At 41.7% G+C, this 23,324-nt stretch overlaps 1 protein-coding gene across 1 annotated transcript; it reads right to left on the bottom strand.

The window, feature by feature from the left end:
• Positions 1-7,457: 7,457 nt before the first annotated feature.
• On the bottom strand, positions 7,458-23,321 carry QRSL1 (glutaminyl-tRNA amidotransferase subunit QRSL1). Its single transcript, XM_061366752.1, has 11 exons — positions 23,182-23,321; positions 22,729-22,888; positions 21,476-21,574; positions 19,767-19,863; positions 17,041-17,217; positions 14,530-14,705; positions 14,300-14,412; positions 12,629-12,821; positions 12,128-12,245; positions 8,405-8,610; positions 7,458-7,918 (listed from the first exon to the last, which is right to left on the bottom strand). The coding sequence occupies exons 1-11, from the start codon at positions 23,203-23,205 to the stop codon at positions 7,707-7,709; spliced, it is 1,575 nt and encodes a 524-aa protein (XP_061222736.1). The 5' UTR covers positions 23,206-23,321; the 3' UTR covers positions 7,458-7,706.
• Positions 23,322-23,324: the final 3 nt, after the last annotated feature.

Here is a 23,324-nt window from a genome sequence, read left to right as displayed (position 1 = left end):
GAAGCTGTCATTTGCAGCAATAGCTTAGAAAATGATTGCGACAAGAGTAAAGTTAAGGTAATAAGGAAAGTTATTTGAAGGACACATTCTTTGTTTCTGATGACATGAAGCTGGGAGTTACTGTCAAAACAGTGGAGAGTCAGACTCTACAGGAAAAACTGGAAAACACTGATAATTTGAATAGAAGTAACGAGGAGTGAAGGGTCATGCACCTGGAGGCTTAATAATGAACTCTCAGCTCATACCAGAAATACTTATCTCTATTGAAAGCAATGGAGACAGAGGAAACCCTGAGTGTATTGGTTAATAATAAATCTGAGCTACTGGTGTGGGCTAATGTGGCCAAGTAAAAGGCAAGTGCGATTCCAGAGTGTTAAGGGAAGGAATTTTTCAGGAGCAATAGGGAAATATTAATGCAACTGAGCTTGTAAAACTGCACCTGGAATTGTCTTTACAATAGTTGTCACCCATGTTGGAGGACAGATGGATTCAGCTGGAGCAGGTGCACTGAATGGCTACAGGGATTAGCACAGGGCACTCTAATATACAAGAGTAAACTGGTAGAGCTTGACTTATTCATCCTAGCATAATAAGGGCTAAGGAAGAATGCAACTGTACTCTGTAAATACGAGAGTGAATTAAACACAAGGAGTGAGAAAGCATATTTAAACAAAAGAACGATATTGCCTTGAGCAAATAGGTGTGTGTGGCTTGGCTGTGATTAAGGTTTCTAACAAAAGGTACTGGAATAATAATAAGATAAACCAAAATATTCTTTAGATAGATTTTAATAAATTTATGGAGATGACTGTATGGAATAGTTACCTATGAAGAGAAATTGAGCCCACGAGGTCCCTTTTGCAATGTGTTCCTAGGCTTCCTGAAGTATATTGTTAATAACGTGTTTTCCTTTGGTCTTTGTTAAGCACATATTATGTGTGTCTGTGCCAGGCATTATGTGTGCCTGAATAGCACTCACTTTGGGACTAAAAGCTTGCAAATGCAAGTCTCCAACACTCTGGTTTTACACTAAATCCAGCAGACTCTCTAGTTCAAAGAGGTACAATTCATAAAGGTACCCACCTTCAAAGATTTCAACTTAGGAAGATGAAGTTGGGGCCCCTCCACCAGAATACTGCTTTCTCACCTCTGTATCCTTTATCTCTTCAGTCTTTCTCTCCTAAGTCTCTGGCTTCTCGCATGAGTTAATAGCTTCCATGATTGTTAATCTTTTCCTTTTTCCATGTGTTTTCTACCTCCTAATGTTTCACAGCCTGCCTACAAAACTCTTCTGTGCTTCTCTGTGTCTTTTCCCAAGCTGAAACATCCTCTCTTTGGTAACACAATGAGATGCCTAGTACTTTTACGCCGTATACTGCAATGCAGGAACTTGTCTTCCTGTTCAGGTTGGTGTTGGCAAATGGCAGTAGCAACCCAGTAGCTGTTTCAGGTCACAGTACAGTGCAAATGGGTGCCCAGTTGCGGCCAGCCAGTACTGATCACCTCTGCTCCCTTATCGCTGCATCTCTCGCCTCAGCAGCATTCCAGCCAGTCTTTCCTCTGCCCTGTAAGTCTAAGCCCATGATACATCTTCCCCTGCAGAGGGGCACCTAACCCAGGAGTCTCTGTTGCTGTCCTAGGTGTCTTGAGCTGGCACACATAATGGCAACCTGTCCACCACGTCACAATCAGAGCAGCACAGCAGGCCACACAAACCCGCTCAGCGACCAAAATACTGACACGCAAGAACAGTCCCTTCAGCAAAAATAAATAAATAAATAAATAAATCATTTCTTAGGTGTTTGGAGTCCATTTCATCACATATTGTGACACAGCATTTGCTTGCGATTCTCACTTACACCCTTATTGTAGATATCAGACCACAGCCCTGGCCATAAAAGTGTGTGCAGGACCAGGCAAAGCCCCCTGGCTGTGTTCCTGCTGCTTTCGCTGAATGCCCTGCACTGCTGACACCTTCTATCACTGTTCCTTTCTTCTGTTTACAAAAAAACCCCAAGGTTAGCTTAGAATCTCTTAACTGCATTCAGGACACTAGTCAAGCAAAGGTGTGGTGAGCTAATTAAGATAATTGTGTTTTTCATTTCCTGCCTCTAACATTCCTGGAATCTGATACTTTCTTTTTTATTTGAGAGACATACTGAAAGATAACAAACTTACATAAACCTTTCTTGCTCCTCTGACTTTTTTGCATATTTTCCTGCCCTCTCTGGTGGCATTGTGGCCAACTGTTTAATGCAAAGTATGACACCAGTGTAACCCTAGTAGTGATTTCTAGACACACTGTGTGTACCTCTTCATCCTTTTTCACTTGCCCATCTCCTGTATGTAAGTCTGGTGGAACTACTCAGTATTCTGAGGGACAGAGCTGAAGGAAAGGGTCCCTGGACACCTCAGATAGGCTACAAAGCCCATTCCCCATTGCAGCTTTCCAGACAGATTGGTTCCTAGGTGAATCATAAAAGTAATGGAGAAGTGACTAGCACCATGTAAGGGGAAGCTATAGTGAAGTCACAGTAACTGTCAAGTGCCTAATGCCTGACAACTGAAAAATGCTGGAATGAAGAATTAGCAGCAGTCAGGTTTAATTTTGCTTTGAATTTCACCTTATTATGAATCTGTTAAGGAGGGTGAGAGAAAAACACGTATGTGAAAACCACACGAATATCTGAAGCAAAAGCCCTTAAGAGCTTTCTTCCCCAGAATAACTTTTCCACTATACAATGTTTCTACAGTTTCTCATTCATTACCTGAGGAAAAAACTTTTCGCCCTTAAACATTTAAGCAGATTGCTTGTTTGCTAAAGCTCTGTCTTTTGTTTCCTTCAGGAAATACTGGAACTATCTGGGCTCCCTGTGTGCTAAGGTTACACCTACCCCCTGCTGTGGCTGTGCTGCAATGCCATAAAACTTTCAACTCTTATTATTTCAGAGAATTGTTTTTCAAGGCAGCTGTACAAAAATGTTTGTATAGACAGGTTTGGGGCTTTGGTTTCTTTTTACCCCACAACTTTCTGCTCCCTGGAATTCTACATGAGGGGGTTTGGGAGTCTAATTATCCATCATAGAAACTTTACTGTTTATAACTGTGGAGCTATGATTTGCCACTGGTAGCAGCTGCACTGGTAGCACCTGTATCTATAGGTAAATCAGGGTGTTAAGCTACTGGGGTATTAAGTTACTCTTTCAAAATCTTTTTAATATGAAGACAGCACAAGTCTTTTAAATATCCTCTTGGACAACTTGAGGAACTCTTGCTTACATACAGAAGGTGCAGCACTCTGGTTCCCAAGCTCTCACCTCTGGCTTGGCAGGGGAGGAGACATGCAGGAGACAGGGTATATAGCCCCCCCAAATGCTAAACAGCTGGGAATGGGATTTTTAACTGTGTACCATTTTAATTGTGGGGGAAAGGTATTGGAATGGTTTCTCCTTGGAACATGGAAACTTCACTGATTCACTTGCAATTTTTAGAAATAAAGTGATATATATATCTCATATATATATATGTAGACAGGTGACAGTACAGTCTAGGGCAAGAGCTAATTCAGGAAGATTCTGTATGTAACCATAGCAGATCAAATTTTAATAGCTTTCCCCACCCTACACTTCTTACATCTGTGCACACTGTAGACTATGAAAGGAAATCTGACACAAAACCAGATCTACAAACTTAATCCTTCATACTTTTTTGACTTTCAAAAATGGAAACCACAACATTCACAACAGGTTATTAGTTCTTAAGCCTTCCAGTCCACCACCATTACAGTTTGGAAATTTGTTCAACTACTATAGTGATGAATGACTGCCCATGAAGGGATAGGTGATGTTACTCTTATGGAGAGATAATTTCTTTCTCAGTAAGCATTAAGTGCTCATTACAAGGAACAGTGATGAAGGAAGAAGAAAACAATTACACAAGAATAAGAAATCTAGAATTCATAATTCTTACAATTGATGTAATCAAAGTAATCCACATGGTTTATAAACCTTGAGGTTTTTTCACATCCTGCATGAGTTTTCTAGAAGTAGGGATTTTTTAATCAATTTTTTTAAGTGTTAACTGTATGTTACAGTATCACACAGTATGCTAGAGATTGGAAGGGACCTCAAAAGATCACCTAGTCCAATCCCCCTGCCAGAGAAGGAACACCTAGATAAGTTTACACAGGAACGTGTCCAGGCGGGTTTTGAATGTCTCCAGAGAAGGAGACTCCACAACCTCCCTGGGCAGCCTGTTCCAGTGTTCCGTCACCCTCACTGAGAAGAAGTTTCTTCTCAAGTTTAAGTGGAACCTCTTGTGTTCCAGTTTGTACCCATTACCCCTTGTCCTATCATTATCTGCCACTGAGAAGAGCCTGGCTCCATCCTCATGACACTCCCCCTTTATATATTTATATACACTAATAGGGTCACCCCTCAATCTCCTCTTCTCCAAACTATAGAGACCCAGCTCCCTCAGTCTTTCCTCATAAGGGAGATGCTCCACTCCCTTAATCATCTTAGTTGCCCTGCGCTGGACTCTTTCCAGCAGGTCCCTGTCCTTCTTAAACTGAGGGGCCCAGAACTGGACACAATATTCCAGATGCGGTCTCACCAGTGCAGAGTAGAGGGGAAGGAGGACCTCTCTCAACCTACTAACCACCCCCCTTCTAATACACCCCAGGATGCCATTGGCCTTCTTGGCCACAAGGGCACAGTGTCGGCTCATGGTCATCCTGTCGTCCACTAGGACCCCCAGGTCCCTCTCCCCTACACTGCTCTCTAACAGGTCGTTCCCCAACCTATACTGGAACCTGCGGTTGTTCCTGCCCAGATGCAGGACTCTGCACTTTCCCTTGTTATATTTCATTATGTTATTCCCCGCCCAACTCTCCAGCCTGTCCAGGTCTCGCTGGATGGCAGCACAGCCTTCTGGCGTGTCGGCCACCCCTCCCAGCTTAGTGTCATCAGCAAACTTGCTGATAGTACACTCAATTCCCTCATCTAAATCATTGATGAATATATTAAATAATACTGGTCCCAGTACCGACCCTTGAGGCACTCCGCTAGATACAGGCCTCCAACTAGACTCCGCCCCATACACTACAGCTCTCTGGCTTCTCTCCTTCAGCCAGTTCACAGTCCACCTCACTACCCGATCATCCAGACCACACTTCCTCAATTTAGCTGTGAGGATGCTGTGGGAGACTGTGTCAAACGCTTTGCTGAAGTCAAGGTAGACCACATCCACCGCTCTGCCATCATCCATCCACCGTGTCATTTCCTCATAAAAGGCCACGAGATTGGTCAAGCATGACTTCCCCTTGGTGAAGCCATGTTGACTGCCCCTCATAACCCTCTTATCCTTGATATGCCTTAGGATGGCACCAAGGATAAGGTGTTCCATCACTTTCCCAGGGATGGAGGTGAGGCTGACTGGTCTATAGTTACCTGGGTCCTCCTTCTTGCCCTTTTTGAAGACAGGAGTGACATTTGCTTTCCTCCAGTCCTCAGGCACCTCTCCCATTTCCCAAGACTTGGTAAAGATGATGGAGAGTGGTCTAGCAATGACCTCCGCCAGTTCCCTCAGCACCCGCGGGTGCATCCCATCTGGACCCATGGATTTATGGATGTCCAGATTGCTCAACTGGTCTCTAACCCATTCCTCATCGACTAAGGCAAACCGCTCCGTTGACCTGACTTCATCTGAGGTCTCAGCGGTACAGGGCTCTTCAGGACTGCCTCCGGCAGAGTAGACAGAGACAAAGAAGGCATTCAGTAACTCTGCCATCTCTGTATCTTCTGTCACCAGGGCACCCGTCCTGTTCATCAGCGGGCCTACATTGCCTCTGGTGTTAGTTTTATCTGCCATGTATTTGAAAAAGCTCTTTCTGCTGTCCTTGACCCCTCTCGCCAGCTTTAATTCCAAGGAGGCCTTAGTCATCCTAGCTGCCTTCCTACATCCTCTAGCAGCAGCCTTATATTCCTCCCAAGTGGCCAGCCCCTCCTTCCATGACCTGTAAACTCTCCTCTTCCACTTTAGCATACCCAGCAATTCCCTATTTAGCCACGCAGGTCTCCTGGCCCTCCTCCTTGACTTCCTATGTGTTGGGATGCTCTGGTCTTGAGCTTGGAAAAAGCAATCCTTGAATGCCAACCAACTATCTTGGGCCCCTTTACCTTCAAGCAGCCTAGCCCATGGGATTTCCCCTAGCAATTGCTTGAAAAGGCCAAAGTTTGCTCTGCTAAAGTCCAGGGTTGCGATTCTACTTGCTATTCTACTGGTCCTACCACACAAGATCCTGAATTCCACCATCTCGTGGTCGCTACAACCAAGGCAGCCCTCAACCTTTACTGCTTTGACCAGACCCTCCTTGTTAGTGAGGATGAGATCGAGCAGCGCACCTCTCCTGGTTGGCTCATCCACCATTTGCATGAGGAAGTTATCATCCATACACTGGAGGAACCTCCTGGACTGCGGCTGGGTTGCTGAGTAGTCCTTCCAGCAAACATCAGGGAAGTTAAAATCCCCCACGACGACCACGGCCTGTGACTGTGAGGCCGCTCTCAGCTGCCTGTAGAAGGCCTCGTCAACTTCCTCACCCTGATCTGGTGGCCTGTAACAGACCCCCACAACAGTATCGCCCCTGCCAGCCTGCCCCTTAATTCTCACCCACAGACTCTCGACTCGCTCATCATCTGTCCCCGGACAGAACCCAACACATTGTAGCTGCTCTCGCACATAAAGAGCAACCCCACCACCCCGCCTGGCTGGCCTGTCTTTCCTGAAAAGGATATAGCCCTCCATGACTATATTCCAGTCTATATTCCAGTCATGTGAGCTGTCCCACCACATCTCTGTAATTGCCACCAGGTCATAATCCCCTGACTTAACACAGGTTTCTAGCTCCTCCTGCTTATTTCCCATGCTGCGCGCATTGGTGTACAGACATTTCAGGGAGCGAGCTGAGCACACCGATTTCACCCTAGGATTACTGGAGGCCTCCCAGTCTTCATCAATTCTGGAGTGCTGCCCCACTGGGGCAAGCCCAGCTACAACCCCATCCCCCTTCGAATCTAGTTTAAAGCTCTCCAAATGAGCCCTGCTAATTCGTGCCCCAGCATCCTTTTGCCTCTGTGAGATAAACCTTTCCCACATGCCATTGTCCAGACTGGTGCCCTATAAAACCAGCCGTTATTCCCTATATTTCTATAGAATAACTATATGCTATTTCCTTGTTTCCTTTTGTATTTACCTGTGGGTGAACACATGGAACCTTTGTTCCATTACAGTGTGTCTGGCTGCTGCCATTACAAAAAAGTCTACGGTCCAAAGGAAACCAAGCCCTTTTGCAACCATGCAAGTTTCACATGAAAATTCAGGCAAATTCTTTTAATTGCCTGATACTCTACACACCCTCTGGGATGGAAAACAGCAGCTCCACAGGCAAAAGAGATATAATTTCAACTCAGCATTTTCAATATCAATTAGAAATGGTTCTTAATAACACAGACATGTTTACTTAATGATTCACTTTGCCTTAATAACACCGTAACAAGCTGTCATGATTCCATCCTGCATTACTGTATATGGTCTTCTTAAAAGGAATTATTATTTCTATAGAAGATAAAAAACTTTAACTTCAAGAATACATTTTTATACTATCCCCCCAGCTTTCTTATTTTAGCTGACCAGCAAGTCCCATGTTATGAAAAAGAAGCAGATTTCTGATGTTGAAAGACACCACGGTCGTGCCTCTTCACTTCTTCCAGCTCAATCATTGGGAATTTTACTTGTTTTTCAAACCATTTGGCTACAGTGAGAAGCTGCTTCTCCTGGAACGAGCGTCCAATGAACTGAAGCCCAACTGGCAAGCCTCTCTCTGAGAGAGCTGTAGGAACACTTATAGCTGGCAGTCCTGGAACAAAAAAAAAAGATACACAGGCAGACTTACTATTAAACAAATCCAGCTGGAGTAATTTTTGTAACAATTCTAAGAGAACAACGACAAAAAAAAAGATGTAGAGGAAAAGAACTAATTAAAACCACCTGAGTCAATGAACTAAGGATACTGCTAGGTGATAAGAAATTACAGTGACTTAAGGAGTCAGCATCCTCTGAAAAGAAAGTCAAGTCTCCTTGGAAAAAGACTTTGGTCTCTGGAACTTGAATAGATTCATCTTATCTGCAAGCTCACACTCAGCTTCAAGATGCCCCACTTCAAAACCTTACATTTTAAAGCATTTAATAAATGCGCCATCCTTATACCTAATTATCATAGTAAGACTTAGAATGCAGTGGTAAAACATCTTTATTCTAAATGAAAAGTTAAATAGCTGAAGGTAATGGACGTTAAAAATGACTAGGCAGGTGAAAACCTAGTTGAATTCCTGTCCCTACTCACCAGCCATGTTTACAGCCTGTGTTAGGATGTCATCTTGCGCACTACGGGTTCTGTTGTCTTCTTTGATGAATTCTATATACGGTACTGCATCACTCAGAGTAGTAGGAGTGAGTAAAATATCAACACCGCTCCTGAAAACCTTCATAAAGTCATTGGTAATGAGACGTCTGACTTTCTGTGCCTTGACAAAGTAATTCTCATAGTTCCTAGAAAGAAATATGGACATGATGGCATGACACCAATTCCAAAAAATACAGAACTTAATTTCTTAGTTCCAGTAGAAAAAACAAGCCAAGTATTCCTTTTGGTTAAAACACTAACAGTGGCACTTGGCTTTTTGATATAACAGAAGCTTAGTCATCAAACATAGTGTTTATGGTCTAGCAATGAAGCTGTTGGGAGAAAGAGGAGCTGAAGGCATACTCCTGAAGAAAGGTGAAGGGAAACAAAACCCCGGTTTACAATCATTAACTAAAAACAATGTTTTATGACCATTTTGCAATTAAACTGTGTACTGAATTTCACTGCAGGGCAACATAGCAAAGCCTAGAAATAATACAGAGCTAAGCAGGACTGGAAAATAGGCATTAACCATTTAGGGTTCAATTCAACAAGATACTTAAAGTATGTGAAAAAGTCACATCATCTACAGAGGACTTAAAACTATGTATGTGTGTGTAGTGTACTTCTCTGTAGAACGCTCTAAGGACTTTATCTTTTCCTAACCTTTTTTTTTCCCTCATGTAAATACATGGTCTATTGATTTCTAAACTGTCTTTAAGCAATTCTGAAGCAGAAACAAATTAGTCAGCTTTATGTCCCATTGCTCCTTTTAACTTCATATGCAGAACTGACAAATATGGAATCCTTAAATTCAGAGAAGTTCAGTTTCAAAAGTAATTGCCATCTAAACCGACAGCTACTTAAAAAAAAAAAAAAAAAAAAAAAAGGGAAGGGAAGGGAGTATTAACAACCACTATATGCCAGAGTGCTCATAGAAAAGTCATGGCAGTCAGGTGAAGTTCCCGACGACTGGAAAAAGGAAAATATAACCTCCATTTTCAAGAAGGGGAAAATGGATGATCCAGGAAAATCCAGACCAGTCAGTCTCACCTCTGTGCCTGGCAAAATCTTGGAGCAGATTCTCCTGGAAGGCATGCTAAGGCACATGAAAAACAACAAGGTGCTTGGTGACAGCCAGCATGGCTTCACCAAGGGGAAATCCTGCCTGACCAATTTGGTGGCCTTCTATGATGGGGCTACAGAACTGATGGACAGCGGTAAAGCAGTTGATGTCATCTACCTGGATTTGTGTAAAGCGTTCGACACTGTCCCACACGACATCCTTGTCTCTAAATTGGAGAGACATCAATTTGATGAATGGACCACTCGGTGGATAAAGAACTGGCTGGATGGCCACACACAAAGAGTTGTGGTCAATGGCTCAATGTCCGGCTGGAGACCTGTAACGAGTGGTGTCCCTCAGGGATCGGTGTTGGGACCGGTCTTGTTTAACATCTTCGTCGCTGACATGGACAGTGGGATTGAGTGCGCCCTCAGCAAGTTTGCCGATGACACCAAGCTGTGTGGTTCGGTTGATATGCTGGAGGGAAGGAATGCCATCCAGAGGGACCTTGACACGCTTGTGAGGTGGGCTGATGCAAATCTCATGAAGTTTAACCATGACAAGTGCAAGGTCCTACACCTGGGTCGGAGCAATCCCAGGCACAGCTACAGGCTGGGCAGAGAAGAGATTCAGAGCAGCCCTGCAGAGAAGGACTTGGGGGTGCTGGTCAATGAGAAAATGAACATGAACCGGCTTCAGTGTGCGCCTGCAGCCCAGAAAGCCAACCGTATCCTGGGCTGCATCAAAAGGAGTGTGACCAGCAGGTCAAAGGAGGTGATCCTGCCCCTTTATTCTGCTCTCATGAGACCTCACTTGGAGTATTGTGTGCAGTTCTGGTGTCCTCAACGTAAAAAGGACATGGATCTGTTGGAGCAAGTCCAGAGGAGGGCCATGAGGATGATCAGGGGACTGGAGCACCTCCCATATGAAGATAGGCTGAGAAAGTTGGGGCTGTTCAGCCTGGAGAAGAGAAGGCTGCGTGGAGACTTTGGAGCAGCCTTCCAGTATCTGAAGGGGGCCTATAGGGATGCTGGGGATGGACTCTTCATTAGGGACTGTAGTGATAGGACAAGGGGTAATGGGTTAAAACTTAAACAGGGGAAGTTTGGATTGGATATAAGGAAGAAATTCTTTCCTGTTAGGGTGGTGAGGCACTGGAATGGGTTGCCCAAGGAGGTTGTGAATGCTCCGTCCCTGACAGTGTTCAAGGCCAGGGTGGATGAGGCCTTGGGTGATATGGTTTAGAGCGAGGTGTCCCTGCCCATGGCAGAGGGGTTGGAACTTGATGATCTTAAGGTTCTTTCCAACCCAAACTATTCTATGGTTCTATAAAACCACTAAAACTGCCTGTGTCATCTGCAAACTTACTGAGGGTGCACTTGATCCCCTTGTCCAAATCACTGATAAAAGTATTAAACAGAACTTTCTGAACAGTCACCTAGTAATTTTGCAGATTTCAAAAGTAAGACAATTTTTATCTGTAAAATGCAACATTCACATCAGTCACAGATGCTTCTTCTCTACTGTTTATTCTAAGAATGCTTTTGAACCCCATCCTGTTCTTCACAAGTAATTTATTGTGGACAGGAACAGGACTCTCCAGTTCAATCTTGATGGAAGCCAATTGCATATTTCTTCACAGAAGAATGAACTACATGAATTTTAAAGCAGCCTTAGGAAATCTGAACTAGAATGTTTTACCCAGAAGGAGAACACTTGGCAAGAAGATCGGCATTCCATAAAAGCTGGTTGTTACACGCTGACTGACAACGCTCCTGTCTCTAAGAGGAACTAGAAGTCACATCTGATGAAACTCTTGCTGACAGAGCTCTTTCTGTGGTGCACTTGCTTTGAGACTGATTACATGACTAATACTTCTGTTAGTAACTTACAAACTAAGACAGAGAAAATCAGCACTTTTAATAACGGAAATTAGAACTGATGGATAAGGACTTAGCTATATAATGCATACTGAACTGCTAATGCTATTAAAATTTGAAAACTAAGAAAAAAAAGAAAGTCAAATTGATCCACACACCAGTTTCTCTACATGAGCTGGATAAAAATCTGTCTTCTGTAAAGACATCAGTTTAGTACCTTTGCCAAATGCCTTCCTTTCCCTGTATACTGAGGCAAAGAAATATAGTTCATTTAACTGCCATATGTTCTGGCTTTCTTTAGAAGACTTCACTAGAATGCACCAGCAGTTTTTCTATGCAGTTTTGATGACATTAATAGCTAATACAACTTTTAACACTACGACAGTAATACTTTAGTACTATTTCAATGTCATACAATAGGATAGGTTTTTGCTTAATCTAACTAATGGGTGCTAATAATACCCTATTAAGGGGAAAAAAAACCCAAACTACCAGCTTGCTTTACTTATTTAATTCAGAAGGCTCATTGGCAATACTAAGGGAAACACTTTTGTTCATTATTAGCAGTTCAGTAGATATTATATAGCTAAAGCAAGAATAATAATGATACAAGTGGCTAATAGTGTAAGGATGACTGTTTTTCATGTCACAAATGACAACCATTTGCTTAAAAAATTATTAACTTGGCAAATTTGAGTTTCAAGATGTTCCACTTACTGTTTCAACAAGAAATAGTTTCCGGACAGAATTCTTCCTCTTACAACATCATTAAAGCCTTCTCGTCGTGTTGCAGCATACATAATTTCTGTGGACTTGTTCATGTCAGAACGGTGTCCTGAAAAAAGCAATTTGGAAATTAATACTTTTTGTAATCCTTAAGATTTAACAACATAAGATAATGTTAGACATAGTAATATAATAGGCCACTGTTTGTTGCAGACTGACATGTTACTACTCTGGAAAACAACAAAGCATATTCCTGATTTATTATACAAATATTAAACAGATTTTAAGCCCAGACACTCATGTGTCTGGAAGTGAAATATATTAAACAATGCATTTAGTTGCTTATTTTTATTTGGATAGAGTTTCTACTCTTTTCCATCTCAGAGAAATAACACCAAGCGTTCAACCAAGAAAAGCGTAACTATTAAATACTTTTGAATGGCATCCAGCAATGTTTCTATTATCTGAGAAAAGTTTTTTCAAAAGCCTTACCATATTCCAGTCCATCAAACCTGGCCATATTTGATGCCACTTCTGCTGTGCACAGCACGTGATAGCAGACAATTGAGTAACGAGTGTGTGGTAGACTCACTTCAATTACATTAGCGCCTGCATTCTTAAAGAGATCAGCAGCCTTTGACCAGAGAGCCAGAATTTCACTAGAAAGCCCTGGTGCATGATATTCCTTAGAGAAAAACAAGAAGGGAAATGATTTTCACATATCAGTTTACTTCTAATGGCAACCAAACTGCAAATACTCCTTGCTAAAAATACATCAAAACTATTACATCACCACTATATGATATTAACTACTTATTAAAGTTTCTTCCATCTACTAGATATTATGCAGTCAAGCAGTATTAAATTAACAGGATTCAGTCCTCTTAGGAATATTATATTCATCTTGGTAGGATCAACCCACATATCACAGACCATGTAATTTTCTTCTGAAGGAGAAATTGCCCAGTTATCCACTTATTTGGCTATACTTATGGAGACTGCATTGCACTGCTCTGCACTTCATGGATAGAAACTCTTCAGGTTTAAGCCCTAATACTAGCGCTGCTCTGAGTAGGAAAGATTAAAAGAAATTACAGCCACAGCATATCAGCAGCAATTGGCATGCCACAGTGAAACAAATGAAACAACGCACCAAAGAACTATAATCAAGGGGTTGGGAGGAGACTTAGATAAGCTATGTTATGGTAAGATAAAGATATTTCTCTATTCTTGAAGGTATTTGCTTTAGTTCTAACTCACAATGTCAAGGTCATAATACTGTCTGATTTCTGAGTAGCTACGACCCATGTTTAACATAAGCATGTATCTGCTCAGAATAATCTGTAGCAGTAGAAAACAACTGTCCAAAAGGCATGAATAATTAACCAATACCACTATTTCATATTTATGAAAATTAAACAGTATGCAGCCAATAAATTTTATAGGCATATCATTTTTGTATTTCACAGATACTGAATAACTGGTCAGTGGACATCTTTACTAAATTAAATATTTCGGTATACCTGTTCAAATAGGTTCAAATACTGAGAATCAAACCAATAAATGTTATGCACACTGTTTCTTTGAAGGCAGAGCCTTTGCTAAATTAAAAATAGGCTTAAGTCTGAAACATTGTACCTAAACTGCAAGTGTCCTTAGAGTTACAAACACAGCTTAACTGCATAAATCAGAGGCAAGATTACAGTTGTCTTTCAATCCTTAGTAGAGCTCTGAGAATAACAGGTCCCTGTGTCACCCCACTGCCTTGAAAATCCTGCTTTGTATTAACACAGTGCCACTTAGAGAAGTATTTCAAAGCACTGCACAAACCAGTACTAACAGCAACTTGTTTGAGGTTATACAGGCAACTGATGAAAGCAACAGAGAACCAAGAATTGAAGTTCCCCATTTCCTTTAGAAATTCCCAGCAGTGCTTCCCACAATGACAACAAAATATTTTAGATGAAGCAATCACATATGCTTACTCTGAATCACCTGCACAGGCAACAGAGCACATACTGCTCTTTTTCAGGAGCTGCTCATGCTGTCTTCACTGTTTTAAACCATGAGAGACTGGGAAGTGGTGAGCAAGACAAATATTTTTTTGTTGAGCGTCCTATTTACCATTCCTGTCCACAGTTTTTGACAGGATTTAAATGGTACCTTTGGAATTCCTATTGAGAGCTTGCTGACGTCAGTCAAACTGGGTAGTTCAAATGGCTTAAAGTTGTCCTGAATTGTGGTAGAGTCTTTAGGATCATGTCCAGCAAGTGAACCTGAAATATGACATAATGTATGAACAAGAAAATGTACATAGCCTGAATTCAATTTGTTTTGAGACAATTCTGCGAACAAAGATATGTTGTACACAAAGACATATGAAGTAGTAATACCTAACACAACTGCTGCATCATCCACACATCTGGTTAGGATTCCTGGCACATCCATGGAGTTCACTAGAGGAATGAGACCATGGCGAGAGATCAGTCCATATGTTGGCTTTAAACCCACTACACCACAGTGAGCAGCGGGGTTTCGAGTAGATCCTCCTGTGTCTGACCCTAAGGCTCTATAGTTTCAAAAGGATTATTATTAGTAAAATAATGCAGAACATTTCAAAATAATAAAAACATATGGCTTTAAGATGCATGGATTTTAAAAATGCATGAATTATTCCAGATTAGAAGTAATAATCAGCCTAAATTTCAGTCCGCTCCTTATGGCTGCTATTTTTATTTGTTCTCTTATTTTTCCTAGGGTCTTCGAATTAGCCAGCAGGAGAGCCCAGTTCTCTTCACATAGCAGAGGTAGATAGGTAGAATTTAGGCTATCAGAATATGCCCCTAAATACCTACTTCTGCCTTCTCCGCTGGTCTGTTCCAATACTGAGGTTCTGAGAGATAAGCCTCGTTATTTTCAGATATTAGTATCTTACTCAGTAGCTAATATGCCATGAAGCAGCATCTTCCAGTATACAAATAAAAAGCAACACAATATGCTTCTTCTTTTAACAAGAGATAATAATTTGCGAAGTCTGGGACGTTTTTCTTGTTTCCAAACCTACAAAGCATAGCATTATAGAATACCCATGTTACAGTAGCTTAGGTGCAATTTTTAAACACAGTATATATTTTTATTTGTTGGTTGGGGTTTTTTTTTGTTTGGGGTTTTTTTTTTTGTTTCTTTGTTTTTAAGCGCTTTTTTTCTTTCGCAGGTGAAATTTGTTCTTTCTGAATTGAAATTTTTATTTCAAAAATTGTAACGGAATTGGAAATTTATACTGAAATGAAACCTGCTTTTATTTTGTTTTTAATAGTTTTAATTCAAGCACCATTTAAAAAAGTAGATAGCTTTCATCCAAATCTTTGTCAAAAATAAATGAAACTTCGGAAGGAGGCACAATTTTTCTTGAAGTGGTTATGTGACTTCCCATAAGCATCTAAGATGGTTGAACCAATTCAGTTGACTTTGCTGAAGAGTATTTTTTTCAAAGCTTTTGTAACACAAAACTTCCTCTATTTTGTAGCATCTCTGCATGTCCAAATCTCAAATTGAAAATACAAAGACTGGCAGTATTCCTGATGCTTGGAAGAAACTAATAGAGAGGATAAACAATAGTTTATAGACATTAAAATAGTTGGACAAAAACCCAAAACCCTTCCTGATTTGACAAAGTGCTGAGCAGTGCAAAACAGGAGTTCAGCATGCCCAGCAGTTTAAGAGATGGTGCCAGCCAGACTCTGTCAGGATCAGCCCATTCTGGCTCAGGACAAGGACCAGCAGTCCCTAGGGATGGCTGCACTAAGTTCACTTTCAATAGCATTAAAATGTTGAGTAGACTACACCCCAGCAGAAGGCAATGAGATGGACAGGTACCATTTAAAAATCATAAAATAAAATGGGGTTTGTATATAAAAACATAGCATTTTTTAAAAAAAAGCTGTGATCGATGCTAGCAATAAAATAGACACTTAAAATATAGTCTATAGGTAAATAAGGACACAGTAACTACAGAGCCTTCTTAAATGCTTAGACACCTTCCAGTTAAGAGCACAACTCAATCTTCTATAACATGTGCTCTACAATGTAGCTCTAAAATTTGCATAAAATTAAAGGTATAAAGTTTTAAGGATCAGATTTCTTTTAACAGTTGCATGGGAAAGATAATATAGACAACTGATTTGCTAAATATCATGTTGCTATTCCACACAGATAATAACAATTGTTTAATTAAAAAACAAAACCTAAAAACCTCGACTAGTGTAAGTTCCTTTAAAAAAAATAACCCCAAAACCAATGAAAAAACCCCCCCAACCAACCAAAACAACAAGCCCCCAAACACTAAAGCTGCCTTCTAACTTTTTAAAACAGACAACTTTGTAAGTATCTGTCTAGTAAGTATCTGTGTTGTTGAGTCAGGGATTTGAAAGCTTTTAGATCCCAAATCTCATGTATTATTATATAATTCTGAGACAAAAGAGAGGAGAAAATATTACTATACTGCTACATATTAAGGGATCTCCTCACCTGTTGAATTACATTTTCAGTGTGTATTTGTGTAACACACTGAGGAAGAGGACATGTCACAAATCCCATGTCAACTTTAAGAGTTATGTGGAAATAACAATAAAACTGCTCTTTTACTGCCATTATTATTTTATTTCATGCAGTGCAAAGTGGTCATCTCATTATGCTGACTAATGCTAAAAATGAAAAAGCCTAGATTTTCCTACCTGGATTAATTCTGGCTTTGTGATATGCCACAACTAAACTAGGGATGCTGAAATAATTCTTGTGTGCCAGTATAAATAAACCTTGCATTTCAAATTAGATTATGAGAACATTATAAAACATTCCAACATATGTTGATATATTTAATGAAACAATTTTAAAAACCCTCTTACGCAAAGCATGTGAAAGATGACACAGCAGCTGCACTGCCTCCTGAGCTTCCTCCCGTTATTACCCAGTTAGAATCTTCATCCTCAGGATGGGATTTTGGGACAGGCTTTTCCTTGTACTGTCTTGAATAACTCCAGGGATTTCTGACTGGTCCAAATACCCCATCTGTACTCCCAGATCTAAGATAGTCGGACAGGACAAATGCAGACAGAAGTGACAAATGTCAAACTGCATTCCCCATTTTTTTATTTATTTTCCTCCTAGCAAAATTGATTGCAATACAAAAAGACAATGTTACACAGAATTGTAAAGTTTCTAGATCTTCATCCCCTTCTGACAGAGAAACTGAATTCGTGCCTCTAACTTCTGCTAATGCCACTGAAAAGAAGGCAAGCACAAAAATATAAAACTGATTTCAGCTATGTAACAATAAAGCTGCACATCTACTTCAAAATATAGGTCTTCTGGTTTCCTAATGCTGCATTTGGAAAAGGCAAAACATGACAACAGTCTTGTGACAAACCATGCTAATAGAGAGGGGTGGGAACAAGCACTTCTCTAAATAACACACTATTACTTGAGCTGTAGGCCTCTCTTAAGGCCACTGCTCCCTGGTTCAGTGTGACTGGCTTCTCAAAGTGGTTTCAGTCAGCTTGTGGTCACCTAAGTGTGAGCTGTCACCAGAGGCAGAAGCAGTGGTACTTTCCTCCTTCCTCACAACCTCCACCCCATGCTCCCCTCTGACTCCAGGGTGCCACTGTTACCAGCCAAACCAGACAGAGTGGGTAGTTGACACAGCAGTTGAAAACTACCCATCATTCTTTGGAGCTAGATCCTCTCCCTGCTTGACCTCATGGTAGACCTGTGCTGGTGCTAATGTAAGAGATCATGCAAACACAGAGAGATGAGAGGCTAGCAGTGGGATAAACCTTTTTAGAAGAACCTTGTACTTTAATGAGTTTAGATCAGATGTAATACTGCATAAGTTTCCCAATGACACCAAGCTGTGTGGTTCGGTTGATATGCTGGAGGGCAGGAATGCCATCCAGAGGGACCTTGACACGCTTGAGAGGTGGGCTGATGTCAACCTCATGAAGTTTAACCATGCCAAGTGCAAGGTCCTACACCTGGGTCAGAGCAATCGCTGACACAGCTACAGGCTGGGCAGAGAAGAGATTCAGAGCAGCCCTGCAGAGAAGGACTTGGGGGTGCTGGTTGATGAGAAAATGAACATGAGCCTTGCAGCCCAGAGAGCCAACCGTATCCTGGGCTGCATCAAAAGGAGTGTGACCAGCAGGTCAAAGGAGGTGATCCTGCCTCTTTATTCCGCTCTCATGAGACCTCACTTGGAGTATTGTGTGCAGTTCTGGTGTCCTCAACATAAAATGGACATGGAACTGTTGGAACAAGTCCAGAGGAGGGCCATGAGGATGATCAGGGGACTGGAGCATCTCCCATATGAAGACAGGCTGAGAAAGTTGGGGCTGTTCAGCCTGGAGAAGAGAAGGCTGCGTGGAGACTTTGGAGCAGTCTTCCAGTATCTGAAGGGGGCATATAGGGATGCTAAGGAGGGACTCCTCATTAGGGACTGTAGTGATAGGAAAAGGGGTAATGGGTTAAAACTTAAACAGGGGAAGGTTAGATTCGATATAAGGAGGAAGTTCTTTCCTGTTAGGGTGGTGAGGCACTGGAATAGGTTGCCCAGGGAGGTTGTGAATGCTCCATCCCTGGCAGTGTTCAAAGCCAGGCTGGACGAAGCCTTGGGTGATATGGTTTAGAGCGAGATGTCCCTGGCCATGGCAGGGGGGTTGGAACTTCATGATCTTAAGGTCCTTTCCAACCCTAACTATTCTATGATTCTATAATCAGGGTTTTTTTTTTTAGTGTGCCTTTTCTCTGCTCTTCCTTTGAAGAGTATCACTTTGACTCAGAAATTACTTTATCCAAAAAAATACAAAGTATTTCCACCCTACCCATGTGAATTCCCAACCACACCTGATTCTGGTCAAGAACACAACAAATATTGTTTCACATGTAACTAAAGACCCAGACATTCCTCTCGAGACCCAACAACTGCAGTGACAGAGACTCCCATTGCTAACAGCTCAATGCTGTTCCCTGCTATAGCTTGGCTACCTTCACTGATTTGCTGGAGAATCAATTTGTGAGAGCATTTTCCAGTGTGCTCCCAACAAGAAGTCACCAGCATCAGCTTAGGCAATTTAAAGTGTTGCTCTAGATTAGCCTGTTTGCAGCAAACCATGGAGTACTTGCACAAATTACTCCAGCTGCTGACCAGCAGAGGCACTGACTGTGATAAGGGACATGGAAACGGTCAGCTAAAGGCAAAAAAAAACAAAACCAACCCAGTAAGGAAGAGAAAAAAGGCAGCAATTAATTGGTGGCGTAACCAATTATACTAACACACCACTGGATCTGAAGAAGTCTGCTTGTCCTTGGCCTTCTGCAAACACTGCACCATTTCCTCCCCCTCAAACAAAGCTATAGTTGAATGCTATGTTCATAAACTCAGCATTTATACTAGTTATACAACAGTATATATGCTCAAGGAGAAATCCATGCAATTCTATATACTCTTCATGGGTAAGTATTCATTATTTTCTAACCTCACAGAAGACGAGTTAAGGATTACAGGTAGATCGGAACAGACAGTGTGTATTCTATTTAATGTGCAATCAACACATAAAAAATAATATGCATCACTCACCCCATTGCAAATTCATCTAGGTTTGTTTTTCCTAAAAGCACAGCTCCCTGATGCAGTAATTTCTGAACTACTGTAGCACTGTAAGGAGGAATATAACCTGAAAACAATCAGAACAGTTAAGAGTGATTGGTGAGATAAAGCTGATTTTTATGATCAGCTACTCTGAACTCTTCAAAGTTGTCATTATTTCTGCAGAAAAACTGTCAGTTCACACTGCTTCAAGATAACATGAGTAATTTCCAAAATTTAACAAAGTAAACCAAATGCTGGTTTGTTTGCAGTATCTTTTTTTTTCTTTTCCCCCTCCACAGTTTACAACCCAGTAATTCTGGATTATATATTTCTAGAGCATGGAGCTAAGACTTCACAAACAAGTTACCACAAGCGTAGCAAATTACTGCATTCAGCCAATTTGCAGGAACTGCCTAAAATTAGAAGAACGAGAAACGGCTTTTTAGAGAAAAGCGATAAGATATCTTGCATTATCTCTGGTTACCATGAAATAAAGGAACATATGGTTAAACGCAAACTGAAATGCTAATTTGCTATCCTGTGATCAAACATGTGCACCCATAACCACGTAGACCTTACATAAACCAGGATGAGAACTATGACACTTATAGGAGATCTCAGGTAGCAACCAATTCCTTCTTTAACTACTGACAGCCGTTTCTACACCCTTACTCTCAACAGGAACAATATACACAAAACCACTCCTAATACTCTCAGCCACTATATTACAATCAATCACAGTGAGTCTGAGACTGTGCTTTTAAGGAAAAGCATCTCAGGTAATACTACTTTTTCAAAAATGGCAAAGTCGTATTTTGTTTCATAGAATCACAGAACAGTTTGGGTTGGAAGGGATCTTAAAGATCACCTAGTTCCAGCTCCTTGCCATAGGCAGGGACACTTTCCACTAAACCAGGTTGCTCAAAGCCCCATCCAACCTGGCCTTGAACACTGACAGGGATGGGGCAGCCACAACTTCTCTGGGCAAACTGTGCCAGCACCTCACTGGTTTCCTCTGCTATTAAAACAAACAAACATGATCAGATTAAGTTCCTCTTCCACAAAACTTTTCAGTTGTACTTTGTCAAGAATATAACAGACATAAGAAATGTTTTCTACTTTTGCTTTTACCACAGAAACGTTCTAACACCTTGAAAATGTTCATAGCATGTTAATAGAAACAATGAGTTCAGGAAGCTTCAAAAAAATAAAATAGCCTTATAGACATGTTTGTATATCAGAAACATAGAGAAAAGAATTGGCAATGTCTAATCCTCCTAAGCCATATGAAAAACTACTTAAGTCAACAATTATCAACAGAAAACAAACAAACAAATAAAAGACTTCCTTTGGATTTTGCTAGAGAGAACAGTACTGACTGCTCTCCTGGAGACCTAAAGGTCACATGAAGGAGAGTGTGAACTATAGAACCATTTTGTTCTAGTACACATGCTATAATAAGCAATGTTGTATTGAAAGCATGGAATTGTGTGAATAAAGGAGATAATGTGCTTGCAACAAGAAAAAGATGCCTCTGTAATACCAGATGAGCTTGGGAGAAGAAATCAGATAAAAGTATTTCCTCAAATGAGCTCAGCTCAATTTTTTGAAAATATTTAGATTTCTGGAAGACTCCATAAACCCTCTCAAGAGAAGAGCAAGAACATTAAAATGAGACTTGAAAAGCTCTACTGTACCTTTTAGCATCTCTGATGCACATGTTGTCTCAATGCCAGCTGTACTAAAGTTGTCTTTTACTGCAACAGGAATTCCATCCAAAACACCCAGTGGCTGACCTGCATTGGTAATTATTGCAAAAAAAACGAAAACAGAGATTGAGGCAAAGCATGCTATATGTATAGCCTTCTTACCAAATACAGTTCTTATTACACACCCTTCTGGGTGTTATTTGGAAGCAAGAATGCTACCCACCACTTCGCATTTGAGAATTGTTTGTTACATTTTCAAGAATGTCCCTCCATTCTAACTCTAGCATTCAGCATTCTGCTGAAACCAGACCTGGCCCCACAGAGCAGAGCTTTGCAAATGTGATTAAGCCCACAAGACAGGTAGCTGCTGTAAGTTAGCTATCCTGAAGGAGTACTTACCTCTTCAAATATAACCATGTAATGCTTATTTCAGCCACAGGTGCTGCCTAAATCTACTCAATCCCTAGGCTGGGAGCCCTAAATGCTGCCCACCTGACACATGCAGTAGATATGATCTTAAAAACCAAAAAAAAAACAACCCCAAAAAACCCTGAAGCTGAGAAAATCTTCCCTAAGTGATTATCCACTATCCAGAAAAATTGCCTACGTCAGGACGCAAAACACAATTCTCTTAAGCCGCCAGAGAACTGTAAATTTCACCCAGAAAGGAAAAAAAGTACCCCACTAGGTGAAATTTTTCTGTCTTCTGGGATATGCAAATGAAAATGAGGATGGTCAGCCTCTAAATGCTGCAGATAACAGGACTGAATGATGTTCTGTTCACCAACTAGTAACTGTGATTGGCAAAGCTGCTTTATTTTCATTCGCTTTCTTAAGTGAAAAACTGACAGGCTGAGCCAGGCGTTTGTCTACCGCAGCCAACAGGCTGCAGAACACCACTGCATCTTCCCCTTTATGGTAACTGTTAGCTACCAATTCAAAATAAACTGCTGAGGGAAAGAAGAGGCAATCAGCAGCAGCAGTGCTGCTCAGGAAACATTGAGCCTATTTATTTAATTTGCAGTGCCTGGCTTAGTCCAGGTTTTGCCGCTGGTTTTGGACAGAACACACTACCTACACCCTTAAGCATGCACTCACAGAAGCCTCAACCACAAGCCTCATCCCCTTAACAGTCAAACAAGTAGCACATACACCTGCTTTACGAAGAAAAACGTACTTCATCTAACACAAGGATCTCATCCGAAACAACTTTGTAAAGACTAATATTATCACAAACATACCTGTTCTGTATCTTTTCTCTGATTCTTCAGCCTGCTTCAAAGCAGTTTCTTCCGCTACAGTAATATAAGCATTAAGGAATTTTGTACTTTTGATGAGGGCAAGGCACCGCTGGCAAAGCTCCGTCGGAGAGACATGTCCTTCCTTCAGAGCTGCCGACACCTGAAAGCACAATCCCCAGACTTTCAACGCAGCCAGGTAACAGAGCCCACCTCGGGGCGTTAAAGCGCGGCCAAGAAAGAGCCCACGGGAAGGGCTCTCCCCAGGCCATGCTGCGTCTAGTCCCCTACCGCCCCGCGCTTCGTAAAAGGGGCAAATGGAGCGATCCCGCTGCGGGCCCGCTCACCCCGGTCACCTTGCGAGCCCGCCACAATCACCCCGGTCCTCGGAGCGGGGCGCTCTCCCATGCCCACCCCTCGCCGCGGCAGCTCACAGGGTGGGCTGGCACCACTCACCTCGCGGAGAGAGGCACGCAGCATAGCGACCCGCTTCCCGCCGCCTCACGGCCGCCAGACCGCCACAAGCCTTCTGCGGGCTCGGCGGCTGGGCGCCGCCATCTTGCTGCAACACCGAGAGGCGCCATTGGCAGGACAGCCAA

Source organism: Neopsephotus bourkii, unplaced genomic scaffold (genome assembly GCF_033783945.1).
Source record: "Neopsephotus bourkii isolate Nb327-2 ecotype Australia unplaced genomic scaffold, CSIRO-AGI_Nbou_v1 NB_1358, whole genome shotgun sequence".
NCBI lineage: Eukaryota > Metazoa > Chordata > Aves > Psittaciformes > Psittacidae > Neopsephotus > Neopsephotus bourkii.
The sequence above is the reverse complement of the archived record's forward strand: the minus strand, read 5'-3'. Positions and strand labels throughout refer to the sequence as shown.